Source organism: Oncorhynchus tshawytscha, linkage group LG20 (genome assembly GCF_018296145.1).
Source record: "Oncorhynchus tshawytscha isolate Ot180627B linkage group LG20, Otsh_v2.0, whole genome shotgun sequence".
NCBI classification, from domain to species: Eukaryota; Metazoa; Chordata; class Actinopteri; order Salmoniformes; family Salmonidae; genus Oncorhynchus; species Oncorhynchus tshawytscha.
This window is the reverse complement of record NC_056448.1, coordinates 38,583,810-38,609,374: the sequence shown is the minus strand read 5'-3', so window position 1 is coordinate 38,609,374 and position 25,565 is coordinate 38,583,810. Positions and strand designations below refer to the sequence as shown.

Sequence of the window (25,565 nt, the reverse complement as noted above, 5' to 3'; positions counted from 1 at the left end):
AGTCCTGGTATGAGTGTAGTCCTGGTATGAGTGTAGTCCTGGTATGAGTGTAGTCCTGGTATAAGTGTAGTCAGTCCTACCTGGCAGGAGTTGTCGCTAATACAGCCCGGCTCTACATTCTCAGCATCGGCGGGGAAGTAGACTTCTCCCTCTGAGTTATTTAGTGTGCTGTTCCATGCATCCACGTCCAGATGCGCTCCGTCCAGACGCAGGTCCTGCAGGCAGCCCTTGAAGTGTCCCCCCCAGGCCTCAGAGTTTTCCCCCTCCCTGGGGAGACCCCCTACGTAGGCCAGGTCCCCACTGTGCACCTCCACCTCGGGAACCTCACCTATTCCGTAGCGCAGGCCGGCGTGCTGGAAGAACACCCGTCCATACTGGACCTCGACGTGTAGAAGTTGCTTTTTGCCGGTGGTCACGACGATGGGTGCCGTCAGTGGGTGGCTTTCGGGGACGGAGCTGACCAAGACTCTCCCCATGCCCAGGAAAACATTAAAGTAGGCCTCGCCCTCTTCTCCGTCCTCTCCGGGTCGCCTCAGCTGGAAGAGCAGGCCATCGGGCTTCAGAGACCGCAGGAAGAAGGAGACGCTGAAGTTGGCGCCGTGATCAGTGCCAATGTCATAGGCACTGTAGCTCACAGTTTCCTCATGGCTGTATGTCCAGGAGGGGAACTCTGTCAGAACAGATAAAAGGAAATAAATACAAACTTAAACCAGAGGAATAAACCATGTGTACCTGGCCTGGCCATAGAAAGACATTAGGTAACACTTTATTTGGATAGTCAGTAACATTTGAAGTAACTATCTACTAACCCTAGCCCTAAACCCTTATCCTAATCCTAACCTTAACCTTAGCAAGCAGTTGGTTGTCAACAGATAGTTTGTTGATAGTATGACCATCTGTAAAGCATCTACCGTTGGACTATCCGGCCAATCCAAATAAATTGTAACCAAACCTTAGGGCAAATTACTAATCAAAAAGTGAAGACAAATATCTTAGAAAAAGTACTTTGATGAAGTGAGCTAGTGCTCTTGGAATTGCAAATGAGGTTAATTAGAAAACGGTCTGGATGGAATTTTCTAAATGTATGTCTTTCTCAGAAGACTGTATTATCAGATACCTTTTTGGAAGGTAAATGTTGCTTACCTTCGGCGCAGCTGTGACCGTGGTAGGGCCGGTAGCAGTCGCAGCGGTGGCTGATCCACAGGTCCACACAGTGGCCTTGACCGGAGCAGGGGTCAGGTTCGCACCACTCTGTCTTGCTACAGCCTAGCTCCATCTCATTGGCCTGCTCCTCTGGAAGGTTCTGGGGCAGGATGTCCTTGAAGTCGATCAGCAGGTCCTCCACACACCCCACAAACCCGTGGCCACTCTTTGTGTGCTCCAGCAACTCTCCGGGGGCACCACCCACGTAGACGTGACCGAACGCCTCAGAGGGAACGAAGTGTGGCCCGTTGGGACCACCATCCTTCACCGTGCACCCTTCGCTGTCGCATCCTGGACCTTTCAGGTTAAAAACCAGCCCTTCCTCTTCGTTCACGTACACGTCAGCGTCGTGCCAGTCTCCATCGCTGACCAGCCCAGAGAATGCAACCTCCAGCTCGGCATCCTCCGAGAAGGCCTTGGCGCGAAGACCTCCACCCACAATCTCCAGCAAGAGGTGGCTGTCAGCATCGCCACGGTAGAAGAGCACCATGTCGGGCAAGGTGGTGCGAAAGCGTAGCCGGACTCCCTTCCCGTGGTGGTGGTGCTCGGCATGCCTCCGTCTCCTCCTCTCTTCCACTTCCAGGGTGACCATGATAAGGACGAAGCCCGGACTGGAGAATGAGAAGGTGGTGGGTGTGGAGCAGAGCTCACCGTAGAAGCCGTGAGGGCAAAGGCAGGTGTGGCCATGCTCTTCCTCTTCCAGCCACGGGTGGCAGGTGGCGCCATTCTGGCATTCTTGATCCACGCAGCCCAGGAGCTGGATGCCGCAGTGGTGGCCACCCCAGGGCAGCTTGTCAGGCTCAGCCTCAGGACAGTGGCAGGTGTAGCTGGCCACGCCGTCCTCGCACCATGCACCATTCAGACATGGCTGGCTCTCGCACTCATCAATGTTGATTTCGCAAATTTCCCCTGAAAATGCAATGCACTATTTCAGTAAGACTTTTGAAGATCGATCTACATAGAATTGAATCTACAGATCAGTCCATTCTTCTGATATGATAAAAACAGCACAAGGATATACACTGAGTGTACAAAACATTATGAACACCTTCCTAATATTGAGTCCCCCTCTTTTGCCCTCAGATCAGCCTCAATTCGTTGGGCATGGATGGTGTCGAAAGCATTTCACAGGTATGTTGGCCCATGTTGACTCCAATGCTTCCCACAGTTGTGTCCTTTGGGTGGTGGACAATTGGAAACTGTTGAGCGTGAGAAAACCCAGTAGCGTTACATTTCTTCACAAAAAGGTGTGCCTGGCACCTAGTAACACACCCCGTTCAAAGGCACTTCAATCTTTTGTCTTGCTCATTCACCCTCTGAATGTTACACATACACAATCCATTTCTGAATTGTCTCAAGGTTTTAAAATCCTTCTTTAACCTGTCTCCTCCCCTTTATCTACACTGACTGAAGTGGATTTAACAAGTGACATCAAATAAGGGATCATAGACTGACCAGGTGAGTCCAGGAGAAAGCTGTGTCATGGAAAGAGCAGGTGTTCCTAATGTTTTGTACAGTCAGTGTCGATAATACTGTCCTGCTGTAATGATGTACATCAGTATACAGAGTTTTTGAAAACCTTACCCATAAATCCCTCCGGACATAAACAGGTGTAGCCATTCACCTGATCCTCACAAGAGCCTCTATTCTGGCAGGGTTCAGACTCACACTCATCAATGTTCACGGAACAGTTCTCTCCTGGAAAGAGACAAAGAAACAACACCAACAACCTTATTCTCTGTCTGTGTGAAATGGCCAAAACAATTCAAAAAAGTAACCAACCTTAAATTTGCTCCTGTGCACCGTTCAATGTTAGCAAAACCCCTCTCCTTTCATTGGACTGCATCTCACCTGCGAACCCGGGTGGACATTGGCACAGGTATCCGGCAGCGTCAGCGAACCTAAACTCCCAGTCCATCTCCCAGTGGGATGTGTCAGAACGCTCGAAACACTCGCCGTCGTTTTCACATGGCTGCTCAGCACACTCATCAATGTCCATCTCACAGTTCTCCCCCTCATAACCTAGGATAACCAATGACATGGAAATACACTGTATGTAGTACTGTTCACTCAAAGTCTAAACAAACTGCACTACTAGTAGACCATTATGACACCACCCTCTTTCACTCTCCAGTCGTCTGACAGCATGAACAACTGCACCTACTCCAGACATGAACAACTGTACCTACTCCAGACATGAACAACTGTACCTACTCCAGACATGGACAGCTGTACCTACTCCAGACATGAACAACTGTACCTACTCCAGACATGGACAGCTGTACCTACTCCAGACATGGACAGCTGTACCTACTCCAGACATGGACAGCTGTACCTACTCCAGACATGAACAACTGTACCTACTCCAGACATGGACAGCTGTACCTACTCCAGACATGGACAGCTGTACCTACTCCAGACATGAACAACTGTACCTACTCCAGACATGGACAGCTGTACCTACTCCAGACATGGACATGTACCTACTCCAGACATGAACAACTGTACCTACTCCAGACATGGACAGCTGTACCTACTCCAGACATGGACAGCTGTACCTACTCCAGACATGAACAACTGTACCTACTCCAGACATGGACAGCTGTACCTACTCCAGACATGGACAGCTGTACCTACTCCAGACATGAACAACTGTACCTACTCCAGACATGGACAGCTGTACCTACTCCAGACATGAACAACTGTACCTACTCCAGACATGAACAACTGTACCTACTCCAGACATGGACAGCTGTACCTACTCCAGACATGAACAACTGTACCTACTCCAGACATGGACAACTGCAGCACCATATCAGTTTAGTGTTTGTCTTTTTAACCCTGTTTGACAACATTTCTGCAAATGTGGTGGGTAATGGTAAGGTGCACATACCAGGCCAACAGAGACAGGTATACTCTTTGACTCCCTCCAGGCAGGTGGCGCCGTGCTGACACGGGTCAGACGCACACTCAGGGATGTCCTCCTCACAGTGGTCACCCAGGAAGCCTGTGTCCTCACAGTCACACTCATAGCTGTAGGAAAGGAAGTCTGGGTCAGTTGCAATCGCTACATTGACATTCAACAAAGCAAATAGGCCGAATACAGATTAATGCAAAAATGTAACAGATGGATGATTGAGATAAAGCTCACACACATACACATGGTAAGACACACTCTACACACACATACACATGGTAAGACACACTCTACACACACATACACATGGTAAGACACACTACACACACATACACATGGTAAGACACACTCTACACACACATACACATGATAAGACACTCTACACACACATACACATGGTAAGACACACTACACACACATACACATGGTAAGACACACAACACACATGATAAGACACTCTACACACACACATACACATGGTAAGACACACTCTACACACACATACACATGGTAAGACACACTACACACACATACACATGGTAAGACACACTACACACACACATACACATGGTAAGACACACTACACACACATATACACATGGTAAGACACACAACACACATGATAAGACACTACACACACACATACACATGGTAAGACACACTCTACACACATACACATGGTACACACTACACACACACATACACATGGTAAGACACACTACACACAAACATGGTAAGACACTGTACACACATACACATGGTAAGACACACATACACATGGTAAGACACTACACACACATGACATGGTAAGACACTACACACAAACATACACATGGTAAGACACTCTACACACAAACATACACATGGTAAGACACTCTACACACACATACACATGGTAAGACACACTCTACACACATACACATGGTAAGACACACTACACACACATACACATGGTAAGACACACTCTACACACACATACACATGATAAGACACTCTACACACACATACACATGGTAAGACACACTACACACACATACACATGGTAAGACACACAACACACATGATAAGACACTCTACACACACACATACACATGGTAAGACACACTACACACACACATATACACATGGTAAGACACTCTACACACACACACATACACATGGTAAGACACACTACACACACACATACACATGGTAAGACACACTACACACACACATACACATGGTAAGACACACTCTACACACAAACATACACATGGTAAGACACACTCTACACACATACACATGGTAAGACACACTCTACACACACACACATGGTAAGACACACTCTACACACATACACATGGTAAGACACACTACACACACATACACATGGTAAGACACACTACACACACACATATACACATGGTAAGACACTCTACACACACACACATACACATGGTAAGACACACTACACACACACATACACATGGTAAGACACACTACACACACACATACACATGGTAAGACACACTCTACACACAAACATACACATGGTAAGACACACTCTACACACATACACATGGTAAGACACACTCTACACACACACACATGGTAAGACACACTCTACACACATACACATGGTAAGACACACTACACAAACATACACATGGTAAGACACTCTACACACACATACACATGGTAAGACACACTACACACACATACACATGGTAAGACACACTACACACACATACACATGGTAAGACACACTACACACATGGTAAGACACGCTACATACACATACACATGGTAAGACACACTCTACACACACATATACACATGGTAATACACACTACACACACATACACATGGTAAGACACTCTACACATGGTAAGACACTCTACACACACATACACATGGTAAGACACACTACACACACATACACATGGTAAGACACACTACACATACACATGGTAAGACACACTCTACACACACATACACATGGTAAGACACACTACACACACACATACACATGGTAAGACACTCTACACATGGTAAGACACTCTACACACACATACACATGGTAAGACACACTACACACACATACACATGGTAAGACACACTACACACACATACACATGGTAAGACACACTCTACACACACATATACACATGGTAATACACACTACACACACATACACATGGTAAGACACACTACACATACACATGGTAAGACACACTCTACACACACACACACATGGTAAGACACACTCTACACACACACATACACATGGTAAGACACACTCTACACACACACATACACATGGTAAGACACACTCTACACACACACATACACATGGTAAGACACTCTACACACACATACACATGGTAAGACACACTACACACACATACACATGGTAAGACACTCTACACACACATACACATGGTAAGACACTACACACACATACACATGGTAAGACACACTACACACATGGTAAGACACATACACATGGTAAGACACTCTACACACACACATACACATGGTAAGACACTCTACACACACACATACACATGGTAAGACACACTCTACACACACACATACACATGGTAAGACACTACACACACACATACACATGGTAAGACACTCTACACACACACATACACATGGTAAGACACACTACACACATGTACACATGGATTTTGTATTGTAGATAATATGTGGTAGTAGAGTTGTGGCCTGAGGGCAGACACTTAATGTGTTGTGAAAAGTGTTATGGAATGTGATGTCATGTAATATTCTAACTAATGGGGATCCATAAAAAAACCAGGAAGAGTAGCTGCTGCCTTGGCAGGAACTAATGGGGATCCATAATAAACCCCAGGAAGAGTAGCTGCTGCCTTGGCAGGAACTAATGGGGATCCATAATAAACCCCAAGAAGAGTAGCTGCTGCCTTGGCAGGAACTAATGGGGATCCTTAATAAATACAAATAATGTCCTGTCTCAATGTGAGGGGCTTAAGCTCACCAAAACGGCAGTCAGTCAGTAATTTAAGGACAGGATTTGTGTCTGTCTGGTGGGGCAATCCTAAAAGCCTTGGGCGGTTACCTGTCCACCTTGTCCTGACAGATGGCCCCATTTAGGCAGGGATCGCTGGCACACTCGTCAATGTCCACTTCGCAGTCTGTGCCCTCAAACCCAGGCAGACACTCACAGGAGTACAGACCAAGAAGGTCATGGCAGGTGGCTCCGTTGCGGCACGGGTTGGACTCGCACTCATCTATCTCCACCTCACAATTCACTCCTGTGAGAGGTAGAGCAAAAATAATCTGAGAATGTGATGAATGAGAAACAAACCATCTCCGAGTGGGAGTCAGTGAGGAACTGTACATAATGTACTAGGAGGGGGACATATCTTCCACAGACTGCACCATTGCATCTCATCTACATCAAGTCAACTTGTCCGTAGATCCTCTCTGACCTTATGACAATACTGAAAGAAACACAAGCTAAATCAATTGTAAATTGTAAATGCAAGATAATCCTATTTGTACTCTGGTGTTTGCTTCTCTAGCTATAAATAGTCAGTAGCATGGAATCTGCTTGTTGATGCCTCTAGATAGCTCAAGTGATAATGTAAAAATGCCTCAGTTGCCCGTCTCAACCCTTTCCTTGAAAATCTCCATCGTCACTGATATGCTGACAAAGGAATGCATTAGTGCTGACTCTTCCCACCCCATTAGAGATAAGCATGAAGCCCTGAGACACAGACCAGACCTGCTGAGAAAAGAAAGGAGTGTATGAAATGAAGTGTACAAGTTGTGGAGTGTTTTCTCTCACTCAGCAGGAGACCTATCCACAGGGGCCAATATCCACAGGGGCCAAGCTGAAGATAAGACTAGAGACCTGAATCCAACATCTTACTCTCTGTACTTAAAATGCTTATAGTTCTCTGTTTATCAAGAACCAAATGTACACTTAAAGGTGCAGTTAGTAAGATGACAACAACAAGACAAGATTAGCATAATTATTCATCTCTGCCAAGCCTCATTATTGGGTCTGCACAATTTGTACTGTTCTTTGTGGCACGAATGCACACCCTCGTTGGTTAATAGGAAATCATCCTGTTGTTAATGATGATGTCAGATTTAATGTGAAAACATTCTGGCATGGTGAATGTACTAATATGAGATACCTAAATCTTGCAGATACATTATGTCCAGAAACATTCAAAAGCAGAGCATCAGATATCCCTCACACTGGAGGAAATGTTAGGTGAGAGACAGTGAGTTGTGGCTGATACAGGGTTACGAAAATGGTTGGAAAATTACACTTAATTTGAGACTGACTGAGTACAAACACAACACTCCTGTGGGCAGAGGAGTGAGTGTTGAAAAGGCGGAACAACTTACCTGTAAACCCTAGGAGGCACTGGCATTTATACCGGTCCTTCTCGTTGACACAGGTCCCATTATTCTCGCAGGGCCGCGAGGCGCACTCATTGATGTCGATCTCGCAATTATAGCCCTGGAAGCCTGGCACACAGAAACAGTGAAACTCGGCCACGCCGTCCATGCAGATGGCGCCATTCTGGCAAGGATGGGAAGCACACTCATCCACATCCTCTTTACAATGCTCCCCGTCAAACCCCCGTGCACAGTGACACTCAAACCCCTCCTGTAACAGTATACAAGTCCCATTGTTCAGACACGGCTCGTCGATGCAGTCGGGCACCCGCTCTTCACAGTCCTCTCCTCCGTAGCCGGGTGGACATCGGCAGAAGTACCTGTTGACCTGGTCGATGCACTCTGTGTGGGGAAAAGAGCAAGGGTTGCTATGGCACTCGTCCACTTCCTCAGTGCAGTTGTCCCCAGTAAATCCTTCGGGGCAGACACAGTGGTACTCCGACGTGCCAGGGGTGCTGGTGCAGTCTGAGCAGGGGGCAAAGGAGCAGGCGTTGTAGAGTTCGTCGCAGTCTTTGCCCATGTAGCGGACCTCGTTGCGAGGGGGGCAAAGGCACGCATAGTCGTCCATGGTGTCCACGCAGGTGGCGCCATTCTGGCAGGGCCCGGACAAACACTTGTCACTGGTCGCCGTGCAGAATATCCCTGAGGAGAAGAAAAGGAGAGGCTTATTGTTGTGCAAAATGGACAGTTTACCCTAATACAGTCAAGATGCCCTGACAAGTTATCACAACTTTGTGTATTTTTCACATCACATTTGGTGTGTTCACACAAGAGAGTCCTTTACATTTTTGGAGGGAAAAGTGGGTTGTTGTTTAGTATGATGTTAATGGACTTATGCCATATTTCTATAACAACATCCTATGTGGGTGACGCCGGTACATCTCTGAATGTCTCCCAGATATCTACACCGTGTGAGCCCTGTGCTTGCACAATGTTGTTTTGTTGAGTGCCACTCTAAGCCGATTCACAACCAGCTTTGGTCCAGATTTGTAGGCTATTGGTTCTGACACAAAAACATTGGCAAAAAATGTTATGAAGTTGTAAACATCGATAGTCTAATGCACTACTCTGCTAGAAGTTCATAGTTGGAGGTATTTTAGTTGTGTTTCTTTGGGGCTGTTCAGCAGCTGTAAAACGTCTCACCCCCTTGCTGCAATGAAAAAGAGCACAATCAAACTTAGTGATGCGAAAGGCTTCCTCTGCTAGATGTTTGTACTTTATCAAGAAGCACATAACATCATTTGAAACAAAAAAACTGACGTCCAATCATTTTGTCAACAACATCTCATAAACACTTATAATGTATTACTATTTAGCATTTGAGTGTCTCTAACATTTAGCCACCTGGTTAGATGGTGGACAAATAGCAGGGCCAACTTAGTGAACCGTGGCCAAAGTTAGTAGGTCCCTCCTGTGCTAATCCTGATATGTGTATTCACCCTGACATTTCCTTTCATCTTCTCCTCCCTTAATTCGAAAGGACAAATCGTGTAGGAGAGAGTCCTGGAGCAACTGTAGAGTTCATGGCCTCTTTCGCAGTAGACGCCCAGTGCTAAACTACAGTTAAGAAACCCTCCACACACTACAAAGTATTTTTCCGTTGGCTTTGTTTTGCGTAGCTAGTTTAGTGCTCATTGACAGATTGTTAACAATGGGCATCTGGGGTGTCTCACGTCCTAATCTTTCCTGTCACTCCCAAAGGGAATGATGACCACCCCTAGATCACCACAACAAAGTCTGAAAATATTTTCCCTCGTAGCTTGTAGGCCTAGAATCCAGAGGACTCATTTACCTTGTTTGTTTAGTAATTGCTATGGTAAAGCTAAAACAAAGGTTTCCCGAGGAACCTTTAGGAGAGACCAATGCACTGGGCAAAGGCATACAGGGGATTCCAGGGAGCGGAGAAGTGTCTTGACGGAATTCCAGATCAGATGCACGGTCTGCAGACTATCAAGTGTCCACTCGACAGGTGAGGTTTATGGGGTGGATAACTACGAGTTAGCACGCTAGGTTAACTTCTCCAGGTCGTTAGCTTGGCACAACCTGATCCCATAGCACCTCTCTCTCATTTAACACTTCAGCGCTCACATTTCCTCTCAGGAAGTGTGTCAGGGAGCTCTGACTCAATTGATTCTAATCCATGTTTACTACAAAATCAGTAATGTTAATTTACACATGCAGTTTGTTACGAAGCACATGTCATTGACCGTTGATGTAATTACCACATGGATACGAACAGTCTAAATATACTTTTATGATCCCTGTCAAAACTCAACTATGGCAGTGAGTAAGTTGACTGTTCTAAAGTTTGAGTTGGTTATGTTTTTCATAGAAAATGGGGTAAAAAAAAAAAATCTGCAACACTGAATGTATTGTGCTCGAGCCCTCTCTAGCCAGACCCGGTGCCCTCTGTAGGTACATGGAGCTGAACCACAGGAGGCTGCTGAGGGGAAGACAGCACATAATAATGGCTGGTGTTTGATGTATTTGATAACATTCCACTAATTCCGCTCCAGCCATTACAACTACCCGTCCTCCCTAATTAAGGTGCCACCAACCTCCTGTGAACTGAATAGAGCAGGACGCTTTTGGGAGGAGGAGGGGGGATTTTCTGTCCATCCGCTATCTCCCTGCACCGGCCAATTGTGTGAGCCCAGTGTGGAATCAGTCCACATTCCACAGATTGAACAGACTCCCATCCCCCACCTCTAACGTCCACCCCACCATCCCAAACTACCTCCCCCCACCACCACCGTCCACCCCACCATCCCAAACTACCTCCCCCCACCACCACCCCACCATCCCAAACCCCACCATCCCAAACTACCTCCCCCCCCCACCACCGTCCACCCCACCATCCCAAACTACCTCCCCCCGCCACCATCCACCCCACCATCCCGAACGACCTCCCCCACCACCACCGTCCACCCCACCATCCCAAACGAGCTCCCCCACCACCACCGTCCACCCCACCCTCACATCCATCCCCCACACTTTGATCAGTGTTCTGTTCCAAAATTCTCATTGGAGCGGAAGATATTAACGATGAAGGGAGTAGACAGAGAGAGGGAGAGAAGGAGGGATGGGGGGGAGGGAGGGAGGGAGGGAGGGATGGGGAGGGAGGGATGGGGATGGGGTTAGGGAGGGAGGGAGGGAGGGATGGGGAGGGAGGGAGGGATGGGGTTAGGGAGGGAGGGAGGGAGGGATGGGGTTAGGGAGGGGGAGGGAGGGATGGGGTTGGGGAGGGAGGGAAGGATGGGGTTAGGGAGGGGGGAAGGAGGGAGGGAAGGATGGGGTTCGGGAGGGAGGGAAGGATGGAATTAGGGAGGGAGGGATGGATGGGGTTAGGGGGAGGGAGGGAGGGATGGAGTTAGGGAGGGAGGGAGGGATGGGGTTAGGGAGGGAGGGAGGGAAGAATGTTGTAGACACTGTTGGTGTGGTGCATGGTCCAAGAGATTGACCTCATCTCTCACACACAGCATTAGTGATGTTGGCCAGGTTTTCCTTTGGGACAGAGACATGTAGGGACATAGGTAGACCAATCCGACAACGTTTGGCTAGGAGCACGGTTGGCTAGGAGCACGGTTGGCTAGGAGCACGGTTGGAAACGCTTTCCACCGTCGGTCGTCTTATAGCTGTGTCTGACAGATGGCCTTGGACATAAGCTCTTAACACCCCTGGACCTGTCACTGTCACCGGTACAGATTGACGGACAGCATCAGACACAGAGAGAGCCCTGGGTATCTTAGTGTAGGAGCACTGATCTAGGATCAGTTTTGCCCATCTTTTCGATCATATGGGACAGGGAGGACCTGATCAGCACTCCTACTCTGGGATACTTTATGAATACAGGCCCTGTTCCCTGCCATGACCACAGGGCCCCTCATTTGGAGGTGACATCAACTCCCTGACCACGTGTGTGAAAACGGCGACCGTCTGCGACGACCACTGACCCCTTCATCACACCCCTCTGAGCCAAACCCACAGTGCAAGGGCGACACTCGTGATTGACCAAAGAGAAGAGAAATGGGAATAAGTTCTTCCAGTTTTTTTCAGGAATCAAGTAAAGTCAGTTAGTTAGGTAGTGCCCGTCAGTTGTTATTCAGTTATTCAATTTCTTTCACTGTATTGAAATCAAGGTATTAGAGGCAGCTATTCAGAAACACATGGAGTGGAAAGAGTCACTTTGGAATATGACCACCATGCCTTAGACTCACCCTACTGAAACTAAGTCACCATGATGGCTTTGCCAAAATGTCCATCAGTCTAGGTATATCTAGGTGCACCCTGTGTATCAGTTAGGGTGGCCCCACCCTCAGCAGGTTTGGTAACAACCAGATGCATCCGGTTTTCGGGGGAAATGGAAAGAGAGCCTGTGACGCAAATTCCACTTTTGGACGTTAACAAGGTGACACGCCATCTTAACTCCTCCTCCACATTTACTGGATTGGTTGAACAGTGCAGAAAATAACCTCCACCGACAGGACCAGAAAGAGAGAAATGCTTGCTATGTTAGGTTAGGGTGGATCTGATACTAACAGAGATTGTTTGGCAAGGACTGAGAACTAAGGATACGCTTACACAGGCAGCCCAATTCTGATGAATTGCCCGATTATTGGCAAAGATCTTATCTGATTGGTCAAAAGACCAATTAGTGGCAAAAAATATCAGAATTGGGCTGACTGTGTAAACACAGCTAGAGACTGTTTGCAAAAACATCAGAGTGGTGATGTAATTACTTTGGAAAGAGTTTTTGTCTGTGATTGGAGCAAGTTCTTTTCCCGAAGTTCTGTCTGTGATTATTGAAAGTTCTGTTCCCCAACCTAGCAGTATGGGAATCCATAACTTAGACACCATAACATAGGGGAACAGGTTATCCATAGTATGTTTTCTGAAATACAAACCTCATTTGAGAATGGAAACTCAATGTGATGGAGTCCATGATAAAGTCTCCCATTGTGAGGTCATCTAATCAAAGTCAGAGAGTTACTTTCAGGCCAAGAGAAATCCCTTGATCAGCTTGTCAACTAGTTGAACGCTCTGTCACAACAGCCAGAGCTTATGGCTTGATCTGAAGCAGAGAGACATCTACAAAAGAAGATAGCTCAATAGCAAGCAAGCTCAGTGTGTGCAGGCAGTATGCTGAACAGTGTCTAAAAGGTTCTAACGAGACTCAAAGAGAAGCCTCAGGGTGCTTCCTGGGGTCTCTGCAGGCTATTGTGTTTTTCATTCATTCAACTGTCTCGAACAGCCACACACACTCATTCACACACACTCACACACCTGCCACCGACGACCCTTGGATACTGGAAAGCAGCCAGGAATTCCTTTATTGTGCGTGCATGTGTGTGTGCCCAACCCTGAATCCGGGAAAGGGACTGGCAAACACATGACTCCCCCCAAAACTCGGAGTAGGGTTGCCATGGCAGCCCTAAAAGTTATGCAGGGGGCTTAGGGAGGGCCAGCGACCTCCCCTGACCTCCTCCTCCAACTCTCCTGTTGGTGAGGGATGCTGGGATAGGGTGGTAGCAGTGATGGGGTAAGAAAGATGGAGGGTAATGGGGTAAGAAAGATGGAGGGTAAAGCCAAGCTGTTTAACCTCACTCTCCCCTCACCTCATGCTGTGGCCCACTCATGGAGGAACACTTTGCTGGCTCGCCAGAAGGCAGGTTGTCACATCTCATTTCAGTTTTAAAGGTGCATGGAGCTTGCTGTGTTTGTAGGAACTCAGAGGATTACAGTGGGGCTTTTGGCGGGTTTTAGCTGCATGGCAAATCCCTTTAGAGAGCAGGCGGAGTATAAAAACTTGTAGACTTAGTCCGTAGTCTCACGTTGAGGTGAAAAGTACCATGGAAAAGAAGAAAAAAAGTCCCGAAGTTGGACTTCGTTGCACAGAAAAGATCACATTTCTCTATGCCCATGAGAAGGAATGTAGGTCATTCGTTTTTTTATTTCAGAAGTTTGGAACCAAAACAATTAAGATTCTGTAGTACACAATTAAGACATTTTTCATGCATTATGCTCAAAGCACTAATTGCGATAATGATGATAGTCACACTGACTGGGTAATTACAGCTGTATAATGGAGGATTGTGATAAGATTGAACACTGTTCTCTTCGGGACCTGGGAGAGCCACACCATGTGTTCTGTTTCCTCCCAGCCCAGTGCTTTAACACCTGGTTCATAATGATCAGTTCAATCAGGACTCTCCAGAACCAAGAAGGAAGACCCTGAGATTGGTGATGAATGTTACCCTGGGCATCCATGCCCCATGCACCTTTTCCTCGAATGCACATGATATTAACATCTTACATCTCATGTACCTGTTATTTAATGTTAAATCTTATCTCGAACAGTAAGAATATGGCCCTCTACATGGGTAGGAATATGTCATTTGTTTACAGTATGCTCTGTGAATCAGTATCAATATTGTACGTATTGAAATATTGTCAGCCCCTTCAATTTAGCCTAGCCTGGAGTGAACCAGAAATGGGCTTAGCCTCCCAGTGAGCAGTGAAGCTGTACCGGGCATAAAATAAATGACTGAAATGTGGAAATAAATTTACCAGAAATGAGAACGGGCTAAGTAGACAACCCTGACATACACCCTTTTAAAAATTGTACCCTTTTTTCCACTCCACCATCTTCAACTCTCCTTAGAGGCAGGTCAGATAGCCTTTCTGACCTTGAGAGCGTTTCTCTGGTCTTAATCTCTCCCGACTGATTTCGGCCAATCCCCTTGCTCCTCTAAGCTCCTGATAGCAGGATACCTGAGCAGATTATCACTGAGAGGCTCTCTGCATGTTCTCACTTCTCACTTCTCACTTCACACACACATGTTCTACATACACATTACATAACAATGCCTGCATATACCCACACTTACGCATGTACACAAATATATTCTGTATGTATACTCACAACTTCAAGCTCTATGCATGTACACAGGTTACGTATTCTCACAACTTTAAGTACTGTGCATGCACACAGGTATATACTTATTCTCACAACTTCAAATACTATGCATGTACGCAGGTATAAACTTGTACTCACAACTTCAAGTACTATGCATGTACACACTCTCTATCTCTACGTAAGCATGTAGACAAATAAATATCCTCAAAACGCACACACTCATACACCAGTCATACTTGCGCTGTATGCACACATAAACACACATACAGGTAGACAGACACAAAAGTATACTAAAGTGTTGACTGTGATTTGAGCCCCGGATTTGGACTTTTCACCGAACTTACCAAAATAGAATCCACTGGTCCATGATGGCAAACAAAGGAAGTAATCCACAGATTCAGGAACAATCTGTAGTTTCATTACTGGTTCAAATTTGTAGCAAGTGTAGTGCACTGATTGGCTTAAATATACTTAATTTAGTTTTTGTGTGTGTCTGTGTTCTTGTACTGACTCAATATAGATGACTGGACCTGACTCACTATTTTTATTTTAACAGTGGGCTAACTGCCTTCTTCAGGGGCAGAATGACAGATTTTTACCTTGCAACCTTTCGGTTACCAGTCCAACGCTCTAACCACTAGGCTACCTACCGCCCCGACTATAGATGACTGGTTCTGACTCACTATAAGACAACCGGTCCTAACTCACTATAGATGACTGGTTCTGACTCACTGTAGACGACTGGTTCTGACTCACTATGGATGACTGGTCCTAACTCACTATAGACGACTGGTTCTGACTCATTATAGACGACTGGTTCTGACTCACTATAGATCACGGCTGCCCAACCCTCTTCCTGGAGATTTACTGTCCTGTAGGTTTTCAATCCAACCCGAATTTAGCATTTCTGATTCAATTAGTTAAGGTCTGTTAAATTTGGGTTGGACTGAAAACCCACAGGACGGTAGAACTCCAGGAAGAGGGTTGGGCAGCCCTGCTTTAGAGGACAGGTCCTGACTCACTATAGATGACTGGAAAGATATCAGTTTGTCTCTGTGAATGGTTTGTCCTCTGACAAATCAACTGTAAATTTCGGTGTTACTCAAGGTTCCGTTTTAGGACCACTATTGTTTTCACTATATATTTTACCTCTTGGGGATGTCATTCGAAAACATAATGTTAACTTTCACTGCTATGCAGATGACAAACAGCTGTGCATTTCAATGAAACATGGTAAAGCCCCAAAATTGCCCTCGCTAGAAACATGTGTTTCAGACATAAGGAAGTGGATGGCTGCAAACGTACTACTTTTAAACTCGGTGAAAACAGAGATGCTTGTTCTAGGTCCCAAGAAACAAAGAGATCTTTTGTTGAATCTGACAATTAATCTTAATGGTTGTACAGTCGTCTCAAATAAAACTGTGAAGGACCTCAGCATTACTCTGGACCCTGATCTCTCTTTTGAAGAACATATCAAGACCATTTCAAGGACAGCTTTTTTCCATCTACGTAACATTGCAAAAATCTGAAACTTTCTGTCCAAAAGTGATGCAGAAAAATCAATCCATGCTTTTGTCACTTCTAGGTTAGATTACTGCAATGCTCTACTTTCCGGCTACCCGGATAAAGCACTAAATAAACTTCAGTTAGTGCTAAATACGGCTGCTAGAATCCTGACTAGAACCAAAAAATTTGATCATATTACTCCAGTGCTAGCCTCCCTACACTGGCTTCCTGTCAAAGCAAGGGCTGATTTCAAGGTTTTACTGCTAACCTACAAAGCATTACATGGGCTTGCTCCTACCTACAGTGCCTTGCGAAAGTATTCGGCCCCCTTGAACTTTGCGACCTTTTGCCACATTTCAGGCTTCAAACATAAAGATATAAAACTGTATTTTTTTGTGAAGAATCAACAACAAGTGGGACACAATCATGAAGTGGAATGACATTTATTGGATATTTCAAACTTTTTTAACAAATCAAAAACTTAAAAATTGGGCATGCAAAATTATTCAGCCCCTTTACTTTCAGTGCAGCAAACTCTCTCCAGAAGTTCAGTGAGGATCTCTGAATGATCCAATGTTGACCTAAATGACTAATGATGATAAATACAATCCACCTGTGTGTAATCAAGTCTCCGTATAAATGCACCTGCACTGTGATAGTCTCAGAGGTCCGTTAAAAGCGCAGAGAGCATCATGAAGAACAAGGAACACACCAGGCAGGTCCGAGATACTGTTGTGAAGAAGTTTAAAGACGGATTTGGATACAAAAAGATTTCCCAAGCTTTAAACATCCCAAGGAGCACTGTGCAAGCGATAATATTGAAATGGAAGGAGTATCAGACCACTGCAAATCTACCAAGACCTGGCCGTCCCTCTAAACTTTCAGCTCATACAAGGAGAAGACTGATCAGAGATGCAGCCAAGAGGCCCATGATCACTCTGGATGAACTGCAGAGATCTACAGCTGAGGTGGGAGACTCTGTCCATAGGACAACAATCAGTCGTATATTGCACAAATCTGGCCTTTATGGAAGAGTGGCAAGAAGAAAGCCATTTCTTAAAGATATCCATAAAAAGTGTCGTTTAAAGTTTGCCACAAGCCACCTGGGAGACACACCAAACATGTGGAAGAAGGTGCTCTGGTCAGATGAAACCAAAATTGAACTTTTTGGCAACAATGCAAAACGTTATGTTTGGCGTAAAAGCAACACAGCTCATCACCCTGAACCATCATCCCCACTGTCAAACATGGTGGTGGCAGCATCATGGTTTGGGCCTGCTTTTCTTCAGCAGGGACAGGGAAGATGGTTAAAATTGATGGGAAGATGGATGGAGCCAATTACAGGACCATTCTGGAAGAAAACCTGATGGAGTCTGCAAAAGACCTGAGACTGGGACGGAGATTTGTCTTCCAACAAGACAATGATCCAAAACATAAAGCAAAATCTACAATGGAATGGTTCAAAAATAAACATATCCAGGTGTTAGAATAGCCAAGTCAAAGTCCAGACCTGAATCCAATTGAGAATCTGTGGAAAGAACTGAAAACTGCTGTTCACAAATGCTCTCCATCCAACCTCACTGAGCTCGAGCTGTTTTGCAAGGAGGAATGGGAAAAAATTTCAGTCTCTCAATGTGCAAAACTGATAGAGACATACCCCAAGCGACTTACAACTGTAATCGCAGCAAAAGGTGGCGCTACAAAGTATTAACTTAAGGGGGCTGAATAATTTTGCACGCCCAATTTTTCAGTTTTTGATTTGTTAAAAAAAGTTTGAAATATCCAATAAATGTCGTTCCACTTCATGATTGTGTCCCACTTGTTGTTGATTCTTCACAAAAAAATACAGTTTTATATCTTTATGTTTGAAGCCTGAAATGTGGCAAAAGTTCGCAAAGTTCAAGGGGGCCGAATACTTTCGCAAGGCACTGTATCTCTCTGATTTGGTCCTGCCGTACATACCTACACGTATGCTACGGTCACAAGACGCAGGCCTCCTAATTGTCCCTAGAATTTCTAAGCAAACAGCAGGAGGCAGGGCTTTCTCCTATAGAGTTCAATTTTTATGGAACGGTCTGCCTACCCATGTCAGAGACGCAAACTCGGTCTCAACCTTTAAGTCTTTATTGAAGACTCATCTCTTCAGTGGGTCATATGATTGAGTGTAGTCTGGCCCAGGAGTGGGAAGGTGAATGGAAAGGCTCTGGAGCAACGAACCGCCCTTGCTGTCTCTGCCTGGCCGGTTCCCCTCTTTCCACTGGGATTCTCTGCCTCTAACCCTATTACAGGGGCTGAGTCACTGGCTTACTGGGGCTCTCTCATACCGTCCCTGGGAGGGGTGCGTCACCTGAGTGGGTTGAGTCACTGATGTGATCATCCTGTCTGGGTTGGCGCCCCCCCCCTTGAGTTGTGCCGTGGCGGAGATCTTTGTGGGCTATACTCAGCCTTGTCTCAGGATGGTAAGTTGGTGGTTGAAGATATCCCTCTAGTGGTGTGGGGGCTGTGCTTTGGCAAAGTGGGTGGGGTTATATCCTTCCTGTTTGGCCCTGTCCGGGGGAGTCCTCGGATGGGGCCACAGTGTCTCCTGACCCCTCCTGTCTCAGCCTCCAGTATTTATGCTGCAGTAATTTATGTGTCGGGGGGCTAGGGTCAGTTGGTTATATCTGGAGTACTTCTCCTGTCCTATTCGGTGTCCTATGTGAATTTAAGTGTGCTCTCTCTAATTCTCTATTTATCTCTTTCTTTCTCTCTCTTGGAGGACCTGAGCCCTAGGACCATGCCTCAGGACTACCTGACATGATGACTCCTTGCTGTCCCCAGTCCACCTGGCCGTGCTGCTGCTCCAGTTTCAACTGTTCTGCCTTATTATTATTGGACCATGCTGGTCATTTATTAACATTTGAACATCTTGGCCATGTTCTGTTATAATCTCCACCCGGCACAGCCAGAAGAGGACTGGCCAGTCCACATAGCCTGGTTCCTCTCTAGGTTTCTTCCTAGGTTTTGGCCTTTCTTGTGAGTTTTTCCTAGCCACCGTGCTTCTACACCTGCATTGCTTGCTGTTTGGGGTTTTAGGCTGGGTTTCTGTACAGCACTTTGAGAAATCAGCTGATGTACGCAGGGCTATATAAATAAATTTGATTTGATTTGATTTTGGTCCTGACTCACTATAGATAACTGGTACAGACTCAATATAGATGACTGGTTCTGACTCACTATAGATGACTGGTCCTGACTCACTAGAGACGACTGGTCCTGACTCACTATACACGACTGGTCCTGACTCACTATACACGACTGGTCCTGACTCACTATAGACGACTGGTCCTGACTCACTATAGACGACTGGTCCTGACTCACTATAGACGACTGGTTCTGATTCAGTATAGATGACTGGTCCTGACTCAATATAGATGACTTGTCCTGACTCAATATAGATGACTTGTCCTGACTCACTATAGATGACTGGTTCTGACTCACTGTAGATGACTGGTCCTGACTCACTGTAGATGACTGGTCCTGACTCACTGTAGATGACTGGTCCTGACTCACTATAGATGACTGGTTCTGACTCACTATAGATGACTGGTCCTGACTCACTATAGATGACTGGTCCTGACTCACAATAGATCACTGGTACTGACTCACTATAGATGACTTGTTTTGCCACACTATAGATGACTGGGCCTGACTCACTATAGATGACTGGGCCTGACTCACTACAGATGACTGGGCCTGACTCACTACAGATGATTTGGCCTGACTCACTATAGATTACTGGTACAGACTCATGTTTACCTGCACCTGATACTGCACACACACACTGAAAGGGAGGCTCCTCTGGGGGCGGCCAGACTTGACAGCCGTCTCCCACACCTGCCTCCACTCTCCACTCAGCAGCTCTGATGGACTGCAGGGTCCTAACCTCTCTGCTCAACACCACCCTCCATCTCCCTCTCACACACACATTTCTCCCTCCCCATTCTATCTTTTTTGCCCAAAACCCCCTACCGCAAGCATGCATGCACTCTCTAGCTCACACACACACACACACACACACACACACACACACACACACACACACACACACATACACACAGCACCTCCTCATTCAAATCCCCTTCCCAAACACACACTCGATATCCCACACAACCCCTTCTCTCCCACTCCAACCTCTAAAAGAGGGCAAGTCATAGCTAAGACAGTCCACTCTTGTGATGTCACCACCTTCCCTGTTCACTGGTGCTTATCTAACGTAGCTATGCCTTTTATGTCTGTGGAACCTGGCCATGGGCGTGGGATGCCAGTCACTCTGGACTTGGGGGTCAGCAGAGTGTGTGGTGATGATACAGGCTCGGCTGTCAGTCAAGGCCGACCAGACAGTCCAGACCAGGGTTGTGTTCATTTGGCAGAAAACAGAAGAAAAGAACTGAAACAGTGAGGCACTATTTGGACTTGTCCATGTAGAAATAAGATATTTTGTTTTCAATTGCAAAATGTTTTAAAACATTTTCTATTATATTCTCTAATGAATAACACCCAGAGTAGTTGCTGAGTCTGAGAAATGTGATGTTTACTTTGCCACAATCCTGCATCGAATGTGAATCTTCCTGGAGATCATCCTGATTGTAATCTTAATTTATTCTAGTTGTGTCTAATCCCAACCCCATTTCAATTGACAATTGAATCCTTCTGGGTAGTCAATGAGCTGCAAACTTTCTAGGACTACTCTGTGGTACTGAGATGTCTGGAAAGTCATTGACTAAGTATGCTGGAACTGACCTTTACTTATAGTTTATTCGGAAATGATTCAGACCTCTTTACTTTTTTCATATTTTGTTACGTTACAGCCTTATTCTAAAATGGATTAAATAGTTTTTTTCTACTGATAAATCTACACAATACCCCATAATGGCAAAGCAAAAACAGTTTGTGTTAAACATTTTTGCAAATGTATTAAAAATTAAAAACTTTAAATATCACATGTTGTGTAGGCAAAGGTGTACTGTCGCTACCTTGCTTACCAAGCAAGGTGCACGAATAAAGGAGCCAATTGGGAACAGGAAAAACTGGGGTCCTCCTTTGGGGTTCCAGGCAGTTTGAAAAAGCATGGTTATTTTTGGGAGCCATCTTCAGTGGAATGCCACTTCAATTCTTTCTTCTCCTTAACTCCTCTCCTCTCAAATCTCCTGTGCAATTCTGCTCTCCCCTCTTTGCTACCCTTCTCTTTTCACCCTCTTCCCTCCCTCTACTACCCTTCTCTTTTCTCCTCAACTATCTTCTCTTTTCAATTTATCTACTGGTCACCTTTCCCGAAAGACAGCAGAGTCATCGACTTCCCTTCCTCCTGTTTCATCTCCTCTCCTGATGCCCCGAGGGGAAATAAACAGTACATCTCCTCTCCTGATGCCCCGAGGGGAAATAAACAGTACATCTCCTCTCCTGATGCCCTTCTCTTTTAAACAGTACATCTCCTCTCCTGATGCCCCCTCCTTTCACCCTGCCCTCCCTCTAAACAGTACATCTCCTCTCCTGATGCCCCTAGGGGAAATAAACAGTACATCTCCTCCCTGATGCCCCGAGGGGAAATAAACAGTACATCTCCTCCCTGATGCCCCGAGGGGAAATAAACAGTACATCTCCTCTCCTGATGCCCCGAGGGGAAATAAACAGTACATCTCCTCCATCCCACCCTCTCCTGATGCCCTACTAAATAAACAGTACATCTCCTCTCCTGATGCCCCGAGGGGAAATAAACAGTACATCTCCTCTCCTGATGCCCCCTTTTTCTCCCTAAACAGTACATCTCCTCTCCTGATGCCCCTGTTAAACAGTACATCTCCTCTCCTGATGCCCCGAGGGGAAATAAACAGTACATCTCCTCTCCTGATGCCCCGAGGGGAAATAAACAGTACATCTCCTCTCCTGATGCCCCGAGGGGAAATAAACAGTACATCTCCTCTCCTGATGCCCCGAGGGGAAATAAACAGTACATCTCCTCTCCTGATGCCCCGAGGGGAAATAAACAGTACATCTCCTCTCCTGATGCCCCGAGGGGAAATAAACAGTACATCTAATTTCATCTTCTGACAATGTTTCACACAACTCCTCTCCTCTACCTACACCTACTGTTCCTCTACCTACACCCACCTTTCCTCTACCTACACCTACCTTTCCTCTACCTACACCCACCTTTCCTCTACCTACACCTACCTCTCCTCTACCTACACCTACCTTTCCTCTACCTACACCCACCTAATAAACAGTCCTCTACCTAAATAAACAGTACATCTCCTCTACCTGATGCCCCGAGGGGAAATAAACACCTACATCTCCTCTCCTGATGCACCTACTGTTCCTCTAACTACACCTACCTTTCATCCTCTACCTACACCCAACTTTCCTCTACCTACACCTATATTTCCTCTACCTACACCTACTGTTCCTCTACCTACACCCACCTTTCCTCTACCTACACCCACCTTTCCTCTACCTACACCCACCTTTCCTCTACCTACACCCACCTTTCCTCTACCTACACCCACCTTTCCTCTACCTACACCCACCTTTCCTCTACCTACACCTATATTTCCTCTACCTACACCTACTGTTCCTCTACCTACACCCACCTTTCCTCTACCTACACCTACCTTTCCTCTACCTACACCCACCTTTCCTCTACCTACACCTACCTTTCCTCTACCTACACCTACCTTTCCTCTACCTACACCTACATTTCCTCTACCTACACCTACCTTTCCTCTACCTACACCCACCTTTCCTCTACCTACACCTACTTTTCCTCTACCTACACCTACCTTTCCTCTACCTACACCTACCTTTCCTCTACCTACACCTACCTTTCCTCTACCTACACCTACCTTTCCTCTACCTACACCTACCTTTCCTCTACACCCACCTTTCCTCTACCTACACCTACCTTTCCTCTACCTACACCTACCTTTCCTCTATCTACACCTACATTTCCTCTACCTACACCTACATTTCCTCTACCTACACCTACTGTTCCTCTACCTACACGCACCTTTCCTCTACCTACACCCACCTCTCCTCTACCTACACCTACCTCTCCTCTACCTACACCTACATTTCCTCTACCTACACCTACCTCTCCTCTACACCCACCTTTCCTCTACCTACACCCACCTTTCCTCTACCTACACCTACCTCTCCTCTACCTACACCTACCTTTCCTCTACCTACACCTACCTTTCCTCTACCTACACCCACCTTTCCTCTACCTACACCCACCTTTCCTCTACCTACACCCACCTTTCCTCTACCTACACCCACCTTTCCTCTACCTACACCCACCTTTCCTCTACCTACACCCACCTTTCCTCTACCTACACCTACCTCTCCTCTACCTACACCTACCTTTCCTCTACCTACACCTACCTTTCCTCTACCTACACCCACCTTTCCTCTACCTACACCTACATTTCCTCTACCTACACCTACCTCTCCTCTACCTACACCCACCTCTCCTCTACCTACACCTACCTCTCCTCTACCTACCCACCTTTCTTCTACCTACACCCACCTTTCCTCTACCTACACCTACCTTTTCTCTACCTACACCCACCTTTCCTCTACCTACACCCACCTTTCCTCTACCTACACCTACTTTTCCTCTACCTACACCCACCTTTCCTCTACCTACACCTACCTCTCCTCTACCTACACCTACTTTTCCTCTACCTACACTCACCTTTTCTCTACTCTCTCCTCTACCTCTTCTCTACTCTCTCCTCTTCCCTCTCCTCTACTCTCTCCTCTTCCCTCATCTTTACTCTCCTCTTCTCTCTCCTCTTCCCTCTCCTCTACTCTCTCCTCTTCTCTCCTCTTCCCTTCTCTTTACTCTCCTCTTCCCTCTGCTCTACTCTCTCCTCTACTCTCTCCTCTTCCCTCCTCTACTCTCTCCTCTTCCCTCCTCTACTCTCTCCTCTTCCCTCCTCTACTCTCTCCTCCTCCCTCCTCTACTCTCTCCTCTTCCCTCCTCTACTCTCTCCTCTTCCCTTCTCTTTACTCTCCTCTTCCCTCTGCTCTACTCTCTCCTCTTTACTCCTCTACTCTCTCCTCTTCCCTCCCTACTCTCTCCTCTTCCCTCCTCTACTCTCTCCTCTTCCCTCCTCTACTCTCTCCTCTTCCCTCTCCTCTACTCTCTCCTCTTCCCTCCTCTACTCTCTCCTCTTCCCTCCTCTACTCTCTCCTCTTCCCTCTCCTCTACTCTCTCCTCTTCCCTCCTCTACTCTCTCCTCTTCCCTCCTCTACTCTCTCCTCTTCCCTCCTCTACCCTCTCCTCTCCCTCCTCTACACTCTCCTCTTCCCTCCTCTACTCTCTCTACTTCCCTCCTCTACTCTCTCCTCTTCCCTCCTCTACTCTCTCCTCTTCCCTCCTCTACTCTCTCCTCTTCCCTCCTCTACTCTCTCCTCTTCCCTCCTCTACACTCTCCTCTTCCCTCCTCTACACCTCCTCTTCCCTCCTCTACTCTCTCCTCTTCCCTCCTCTACCCTCTCCTCTACCCTCCCTACTCTCTCCTCTTCCCCCTCTTTACTCTG

The 25,565-nt window shown here is 46.4% G+C and overlaps 1 protein-coding gene across 1 annotated transcript in view; it reads right to left on the bottom strand.

Moving 5' to 3' along the window:
* Positions 1-25,565, bottom strand: part of crb2a (crumbs cell polarity complex component 2a) — a 34,972-nt gene that overhangs the window by 4,084 nt on the left and 5,323 nt on the right. Inside the window, exons 2-8 of the mRNA XM_024381593.2 lie at positions 8,507-9,202; positions 7,203-7,398; positions 4,097-4,236; positions 3,055-3,225; positions 2,788-2,901; positions 1,144-2,112; positions 81-670 (exon numbers count right to left, since the gene is read on the bottom strand). Coding sequence (XP_024237361.2) covers positions 81-670; positions 1,144-2,112; positions 2,788-2,901; positions 3,055-3,225; positions 4,097-4,236; positions 7,203-7,398; positions 8,507-9,202 — 2,876 coding nt within the window. The remainder of the gene's footprint in view (positions 1-80; positions 671-1,143; positions 2,113-2,787; positions 2,902-3,054; positions 3,226-4,096; positions 4,237-7,202; positions 7,399-8,506; positions 9,203-25,565) is intronic.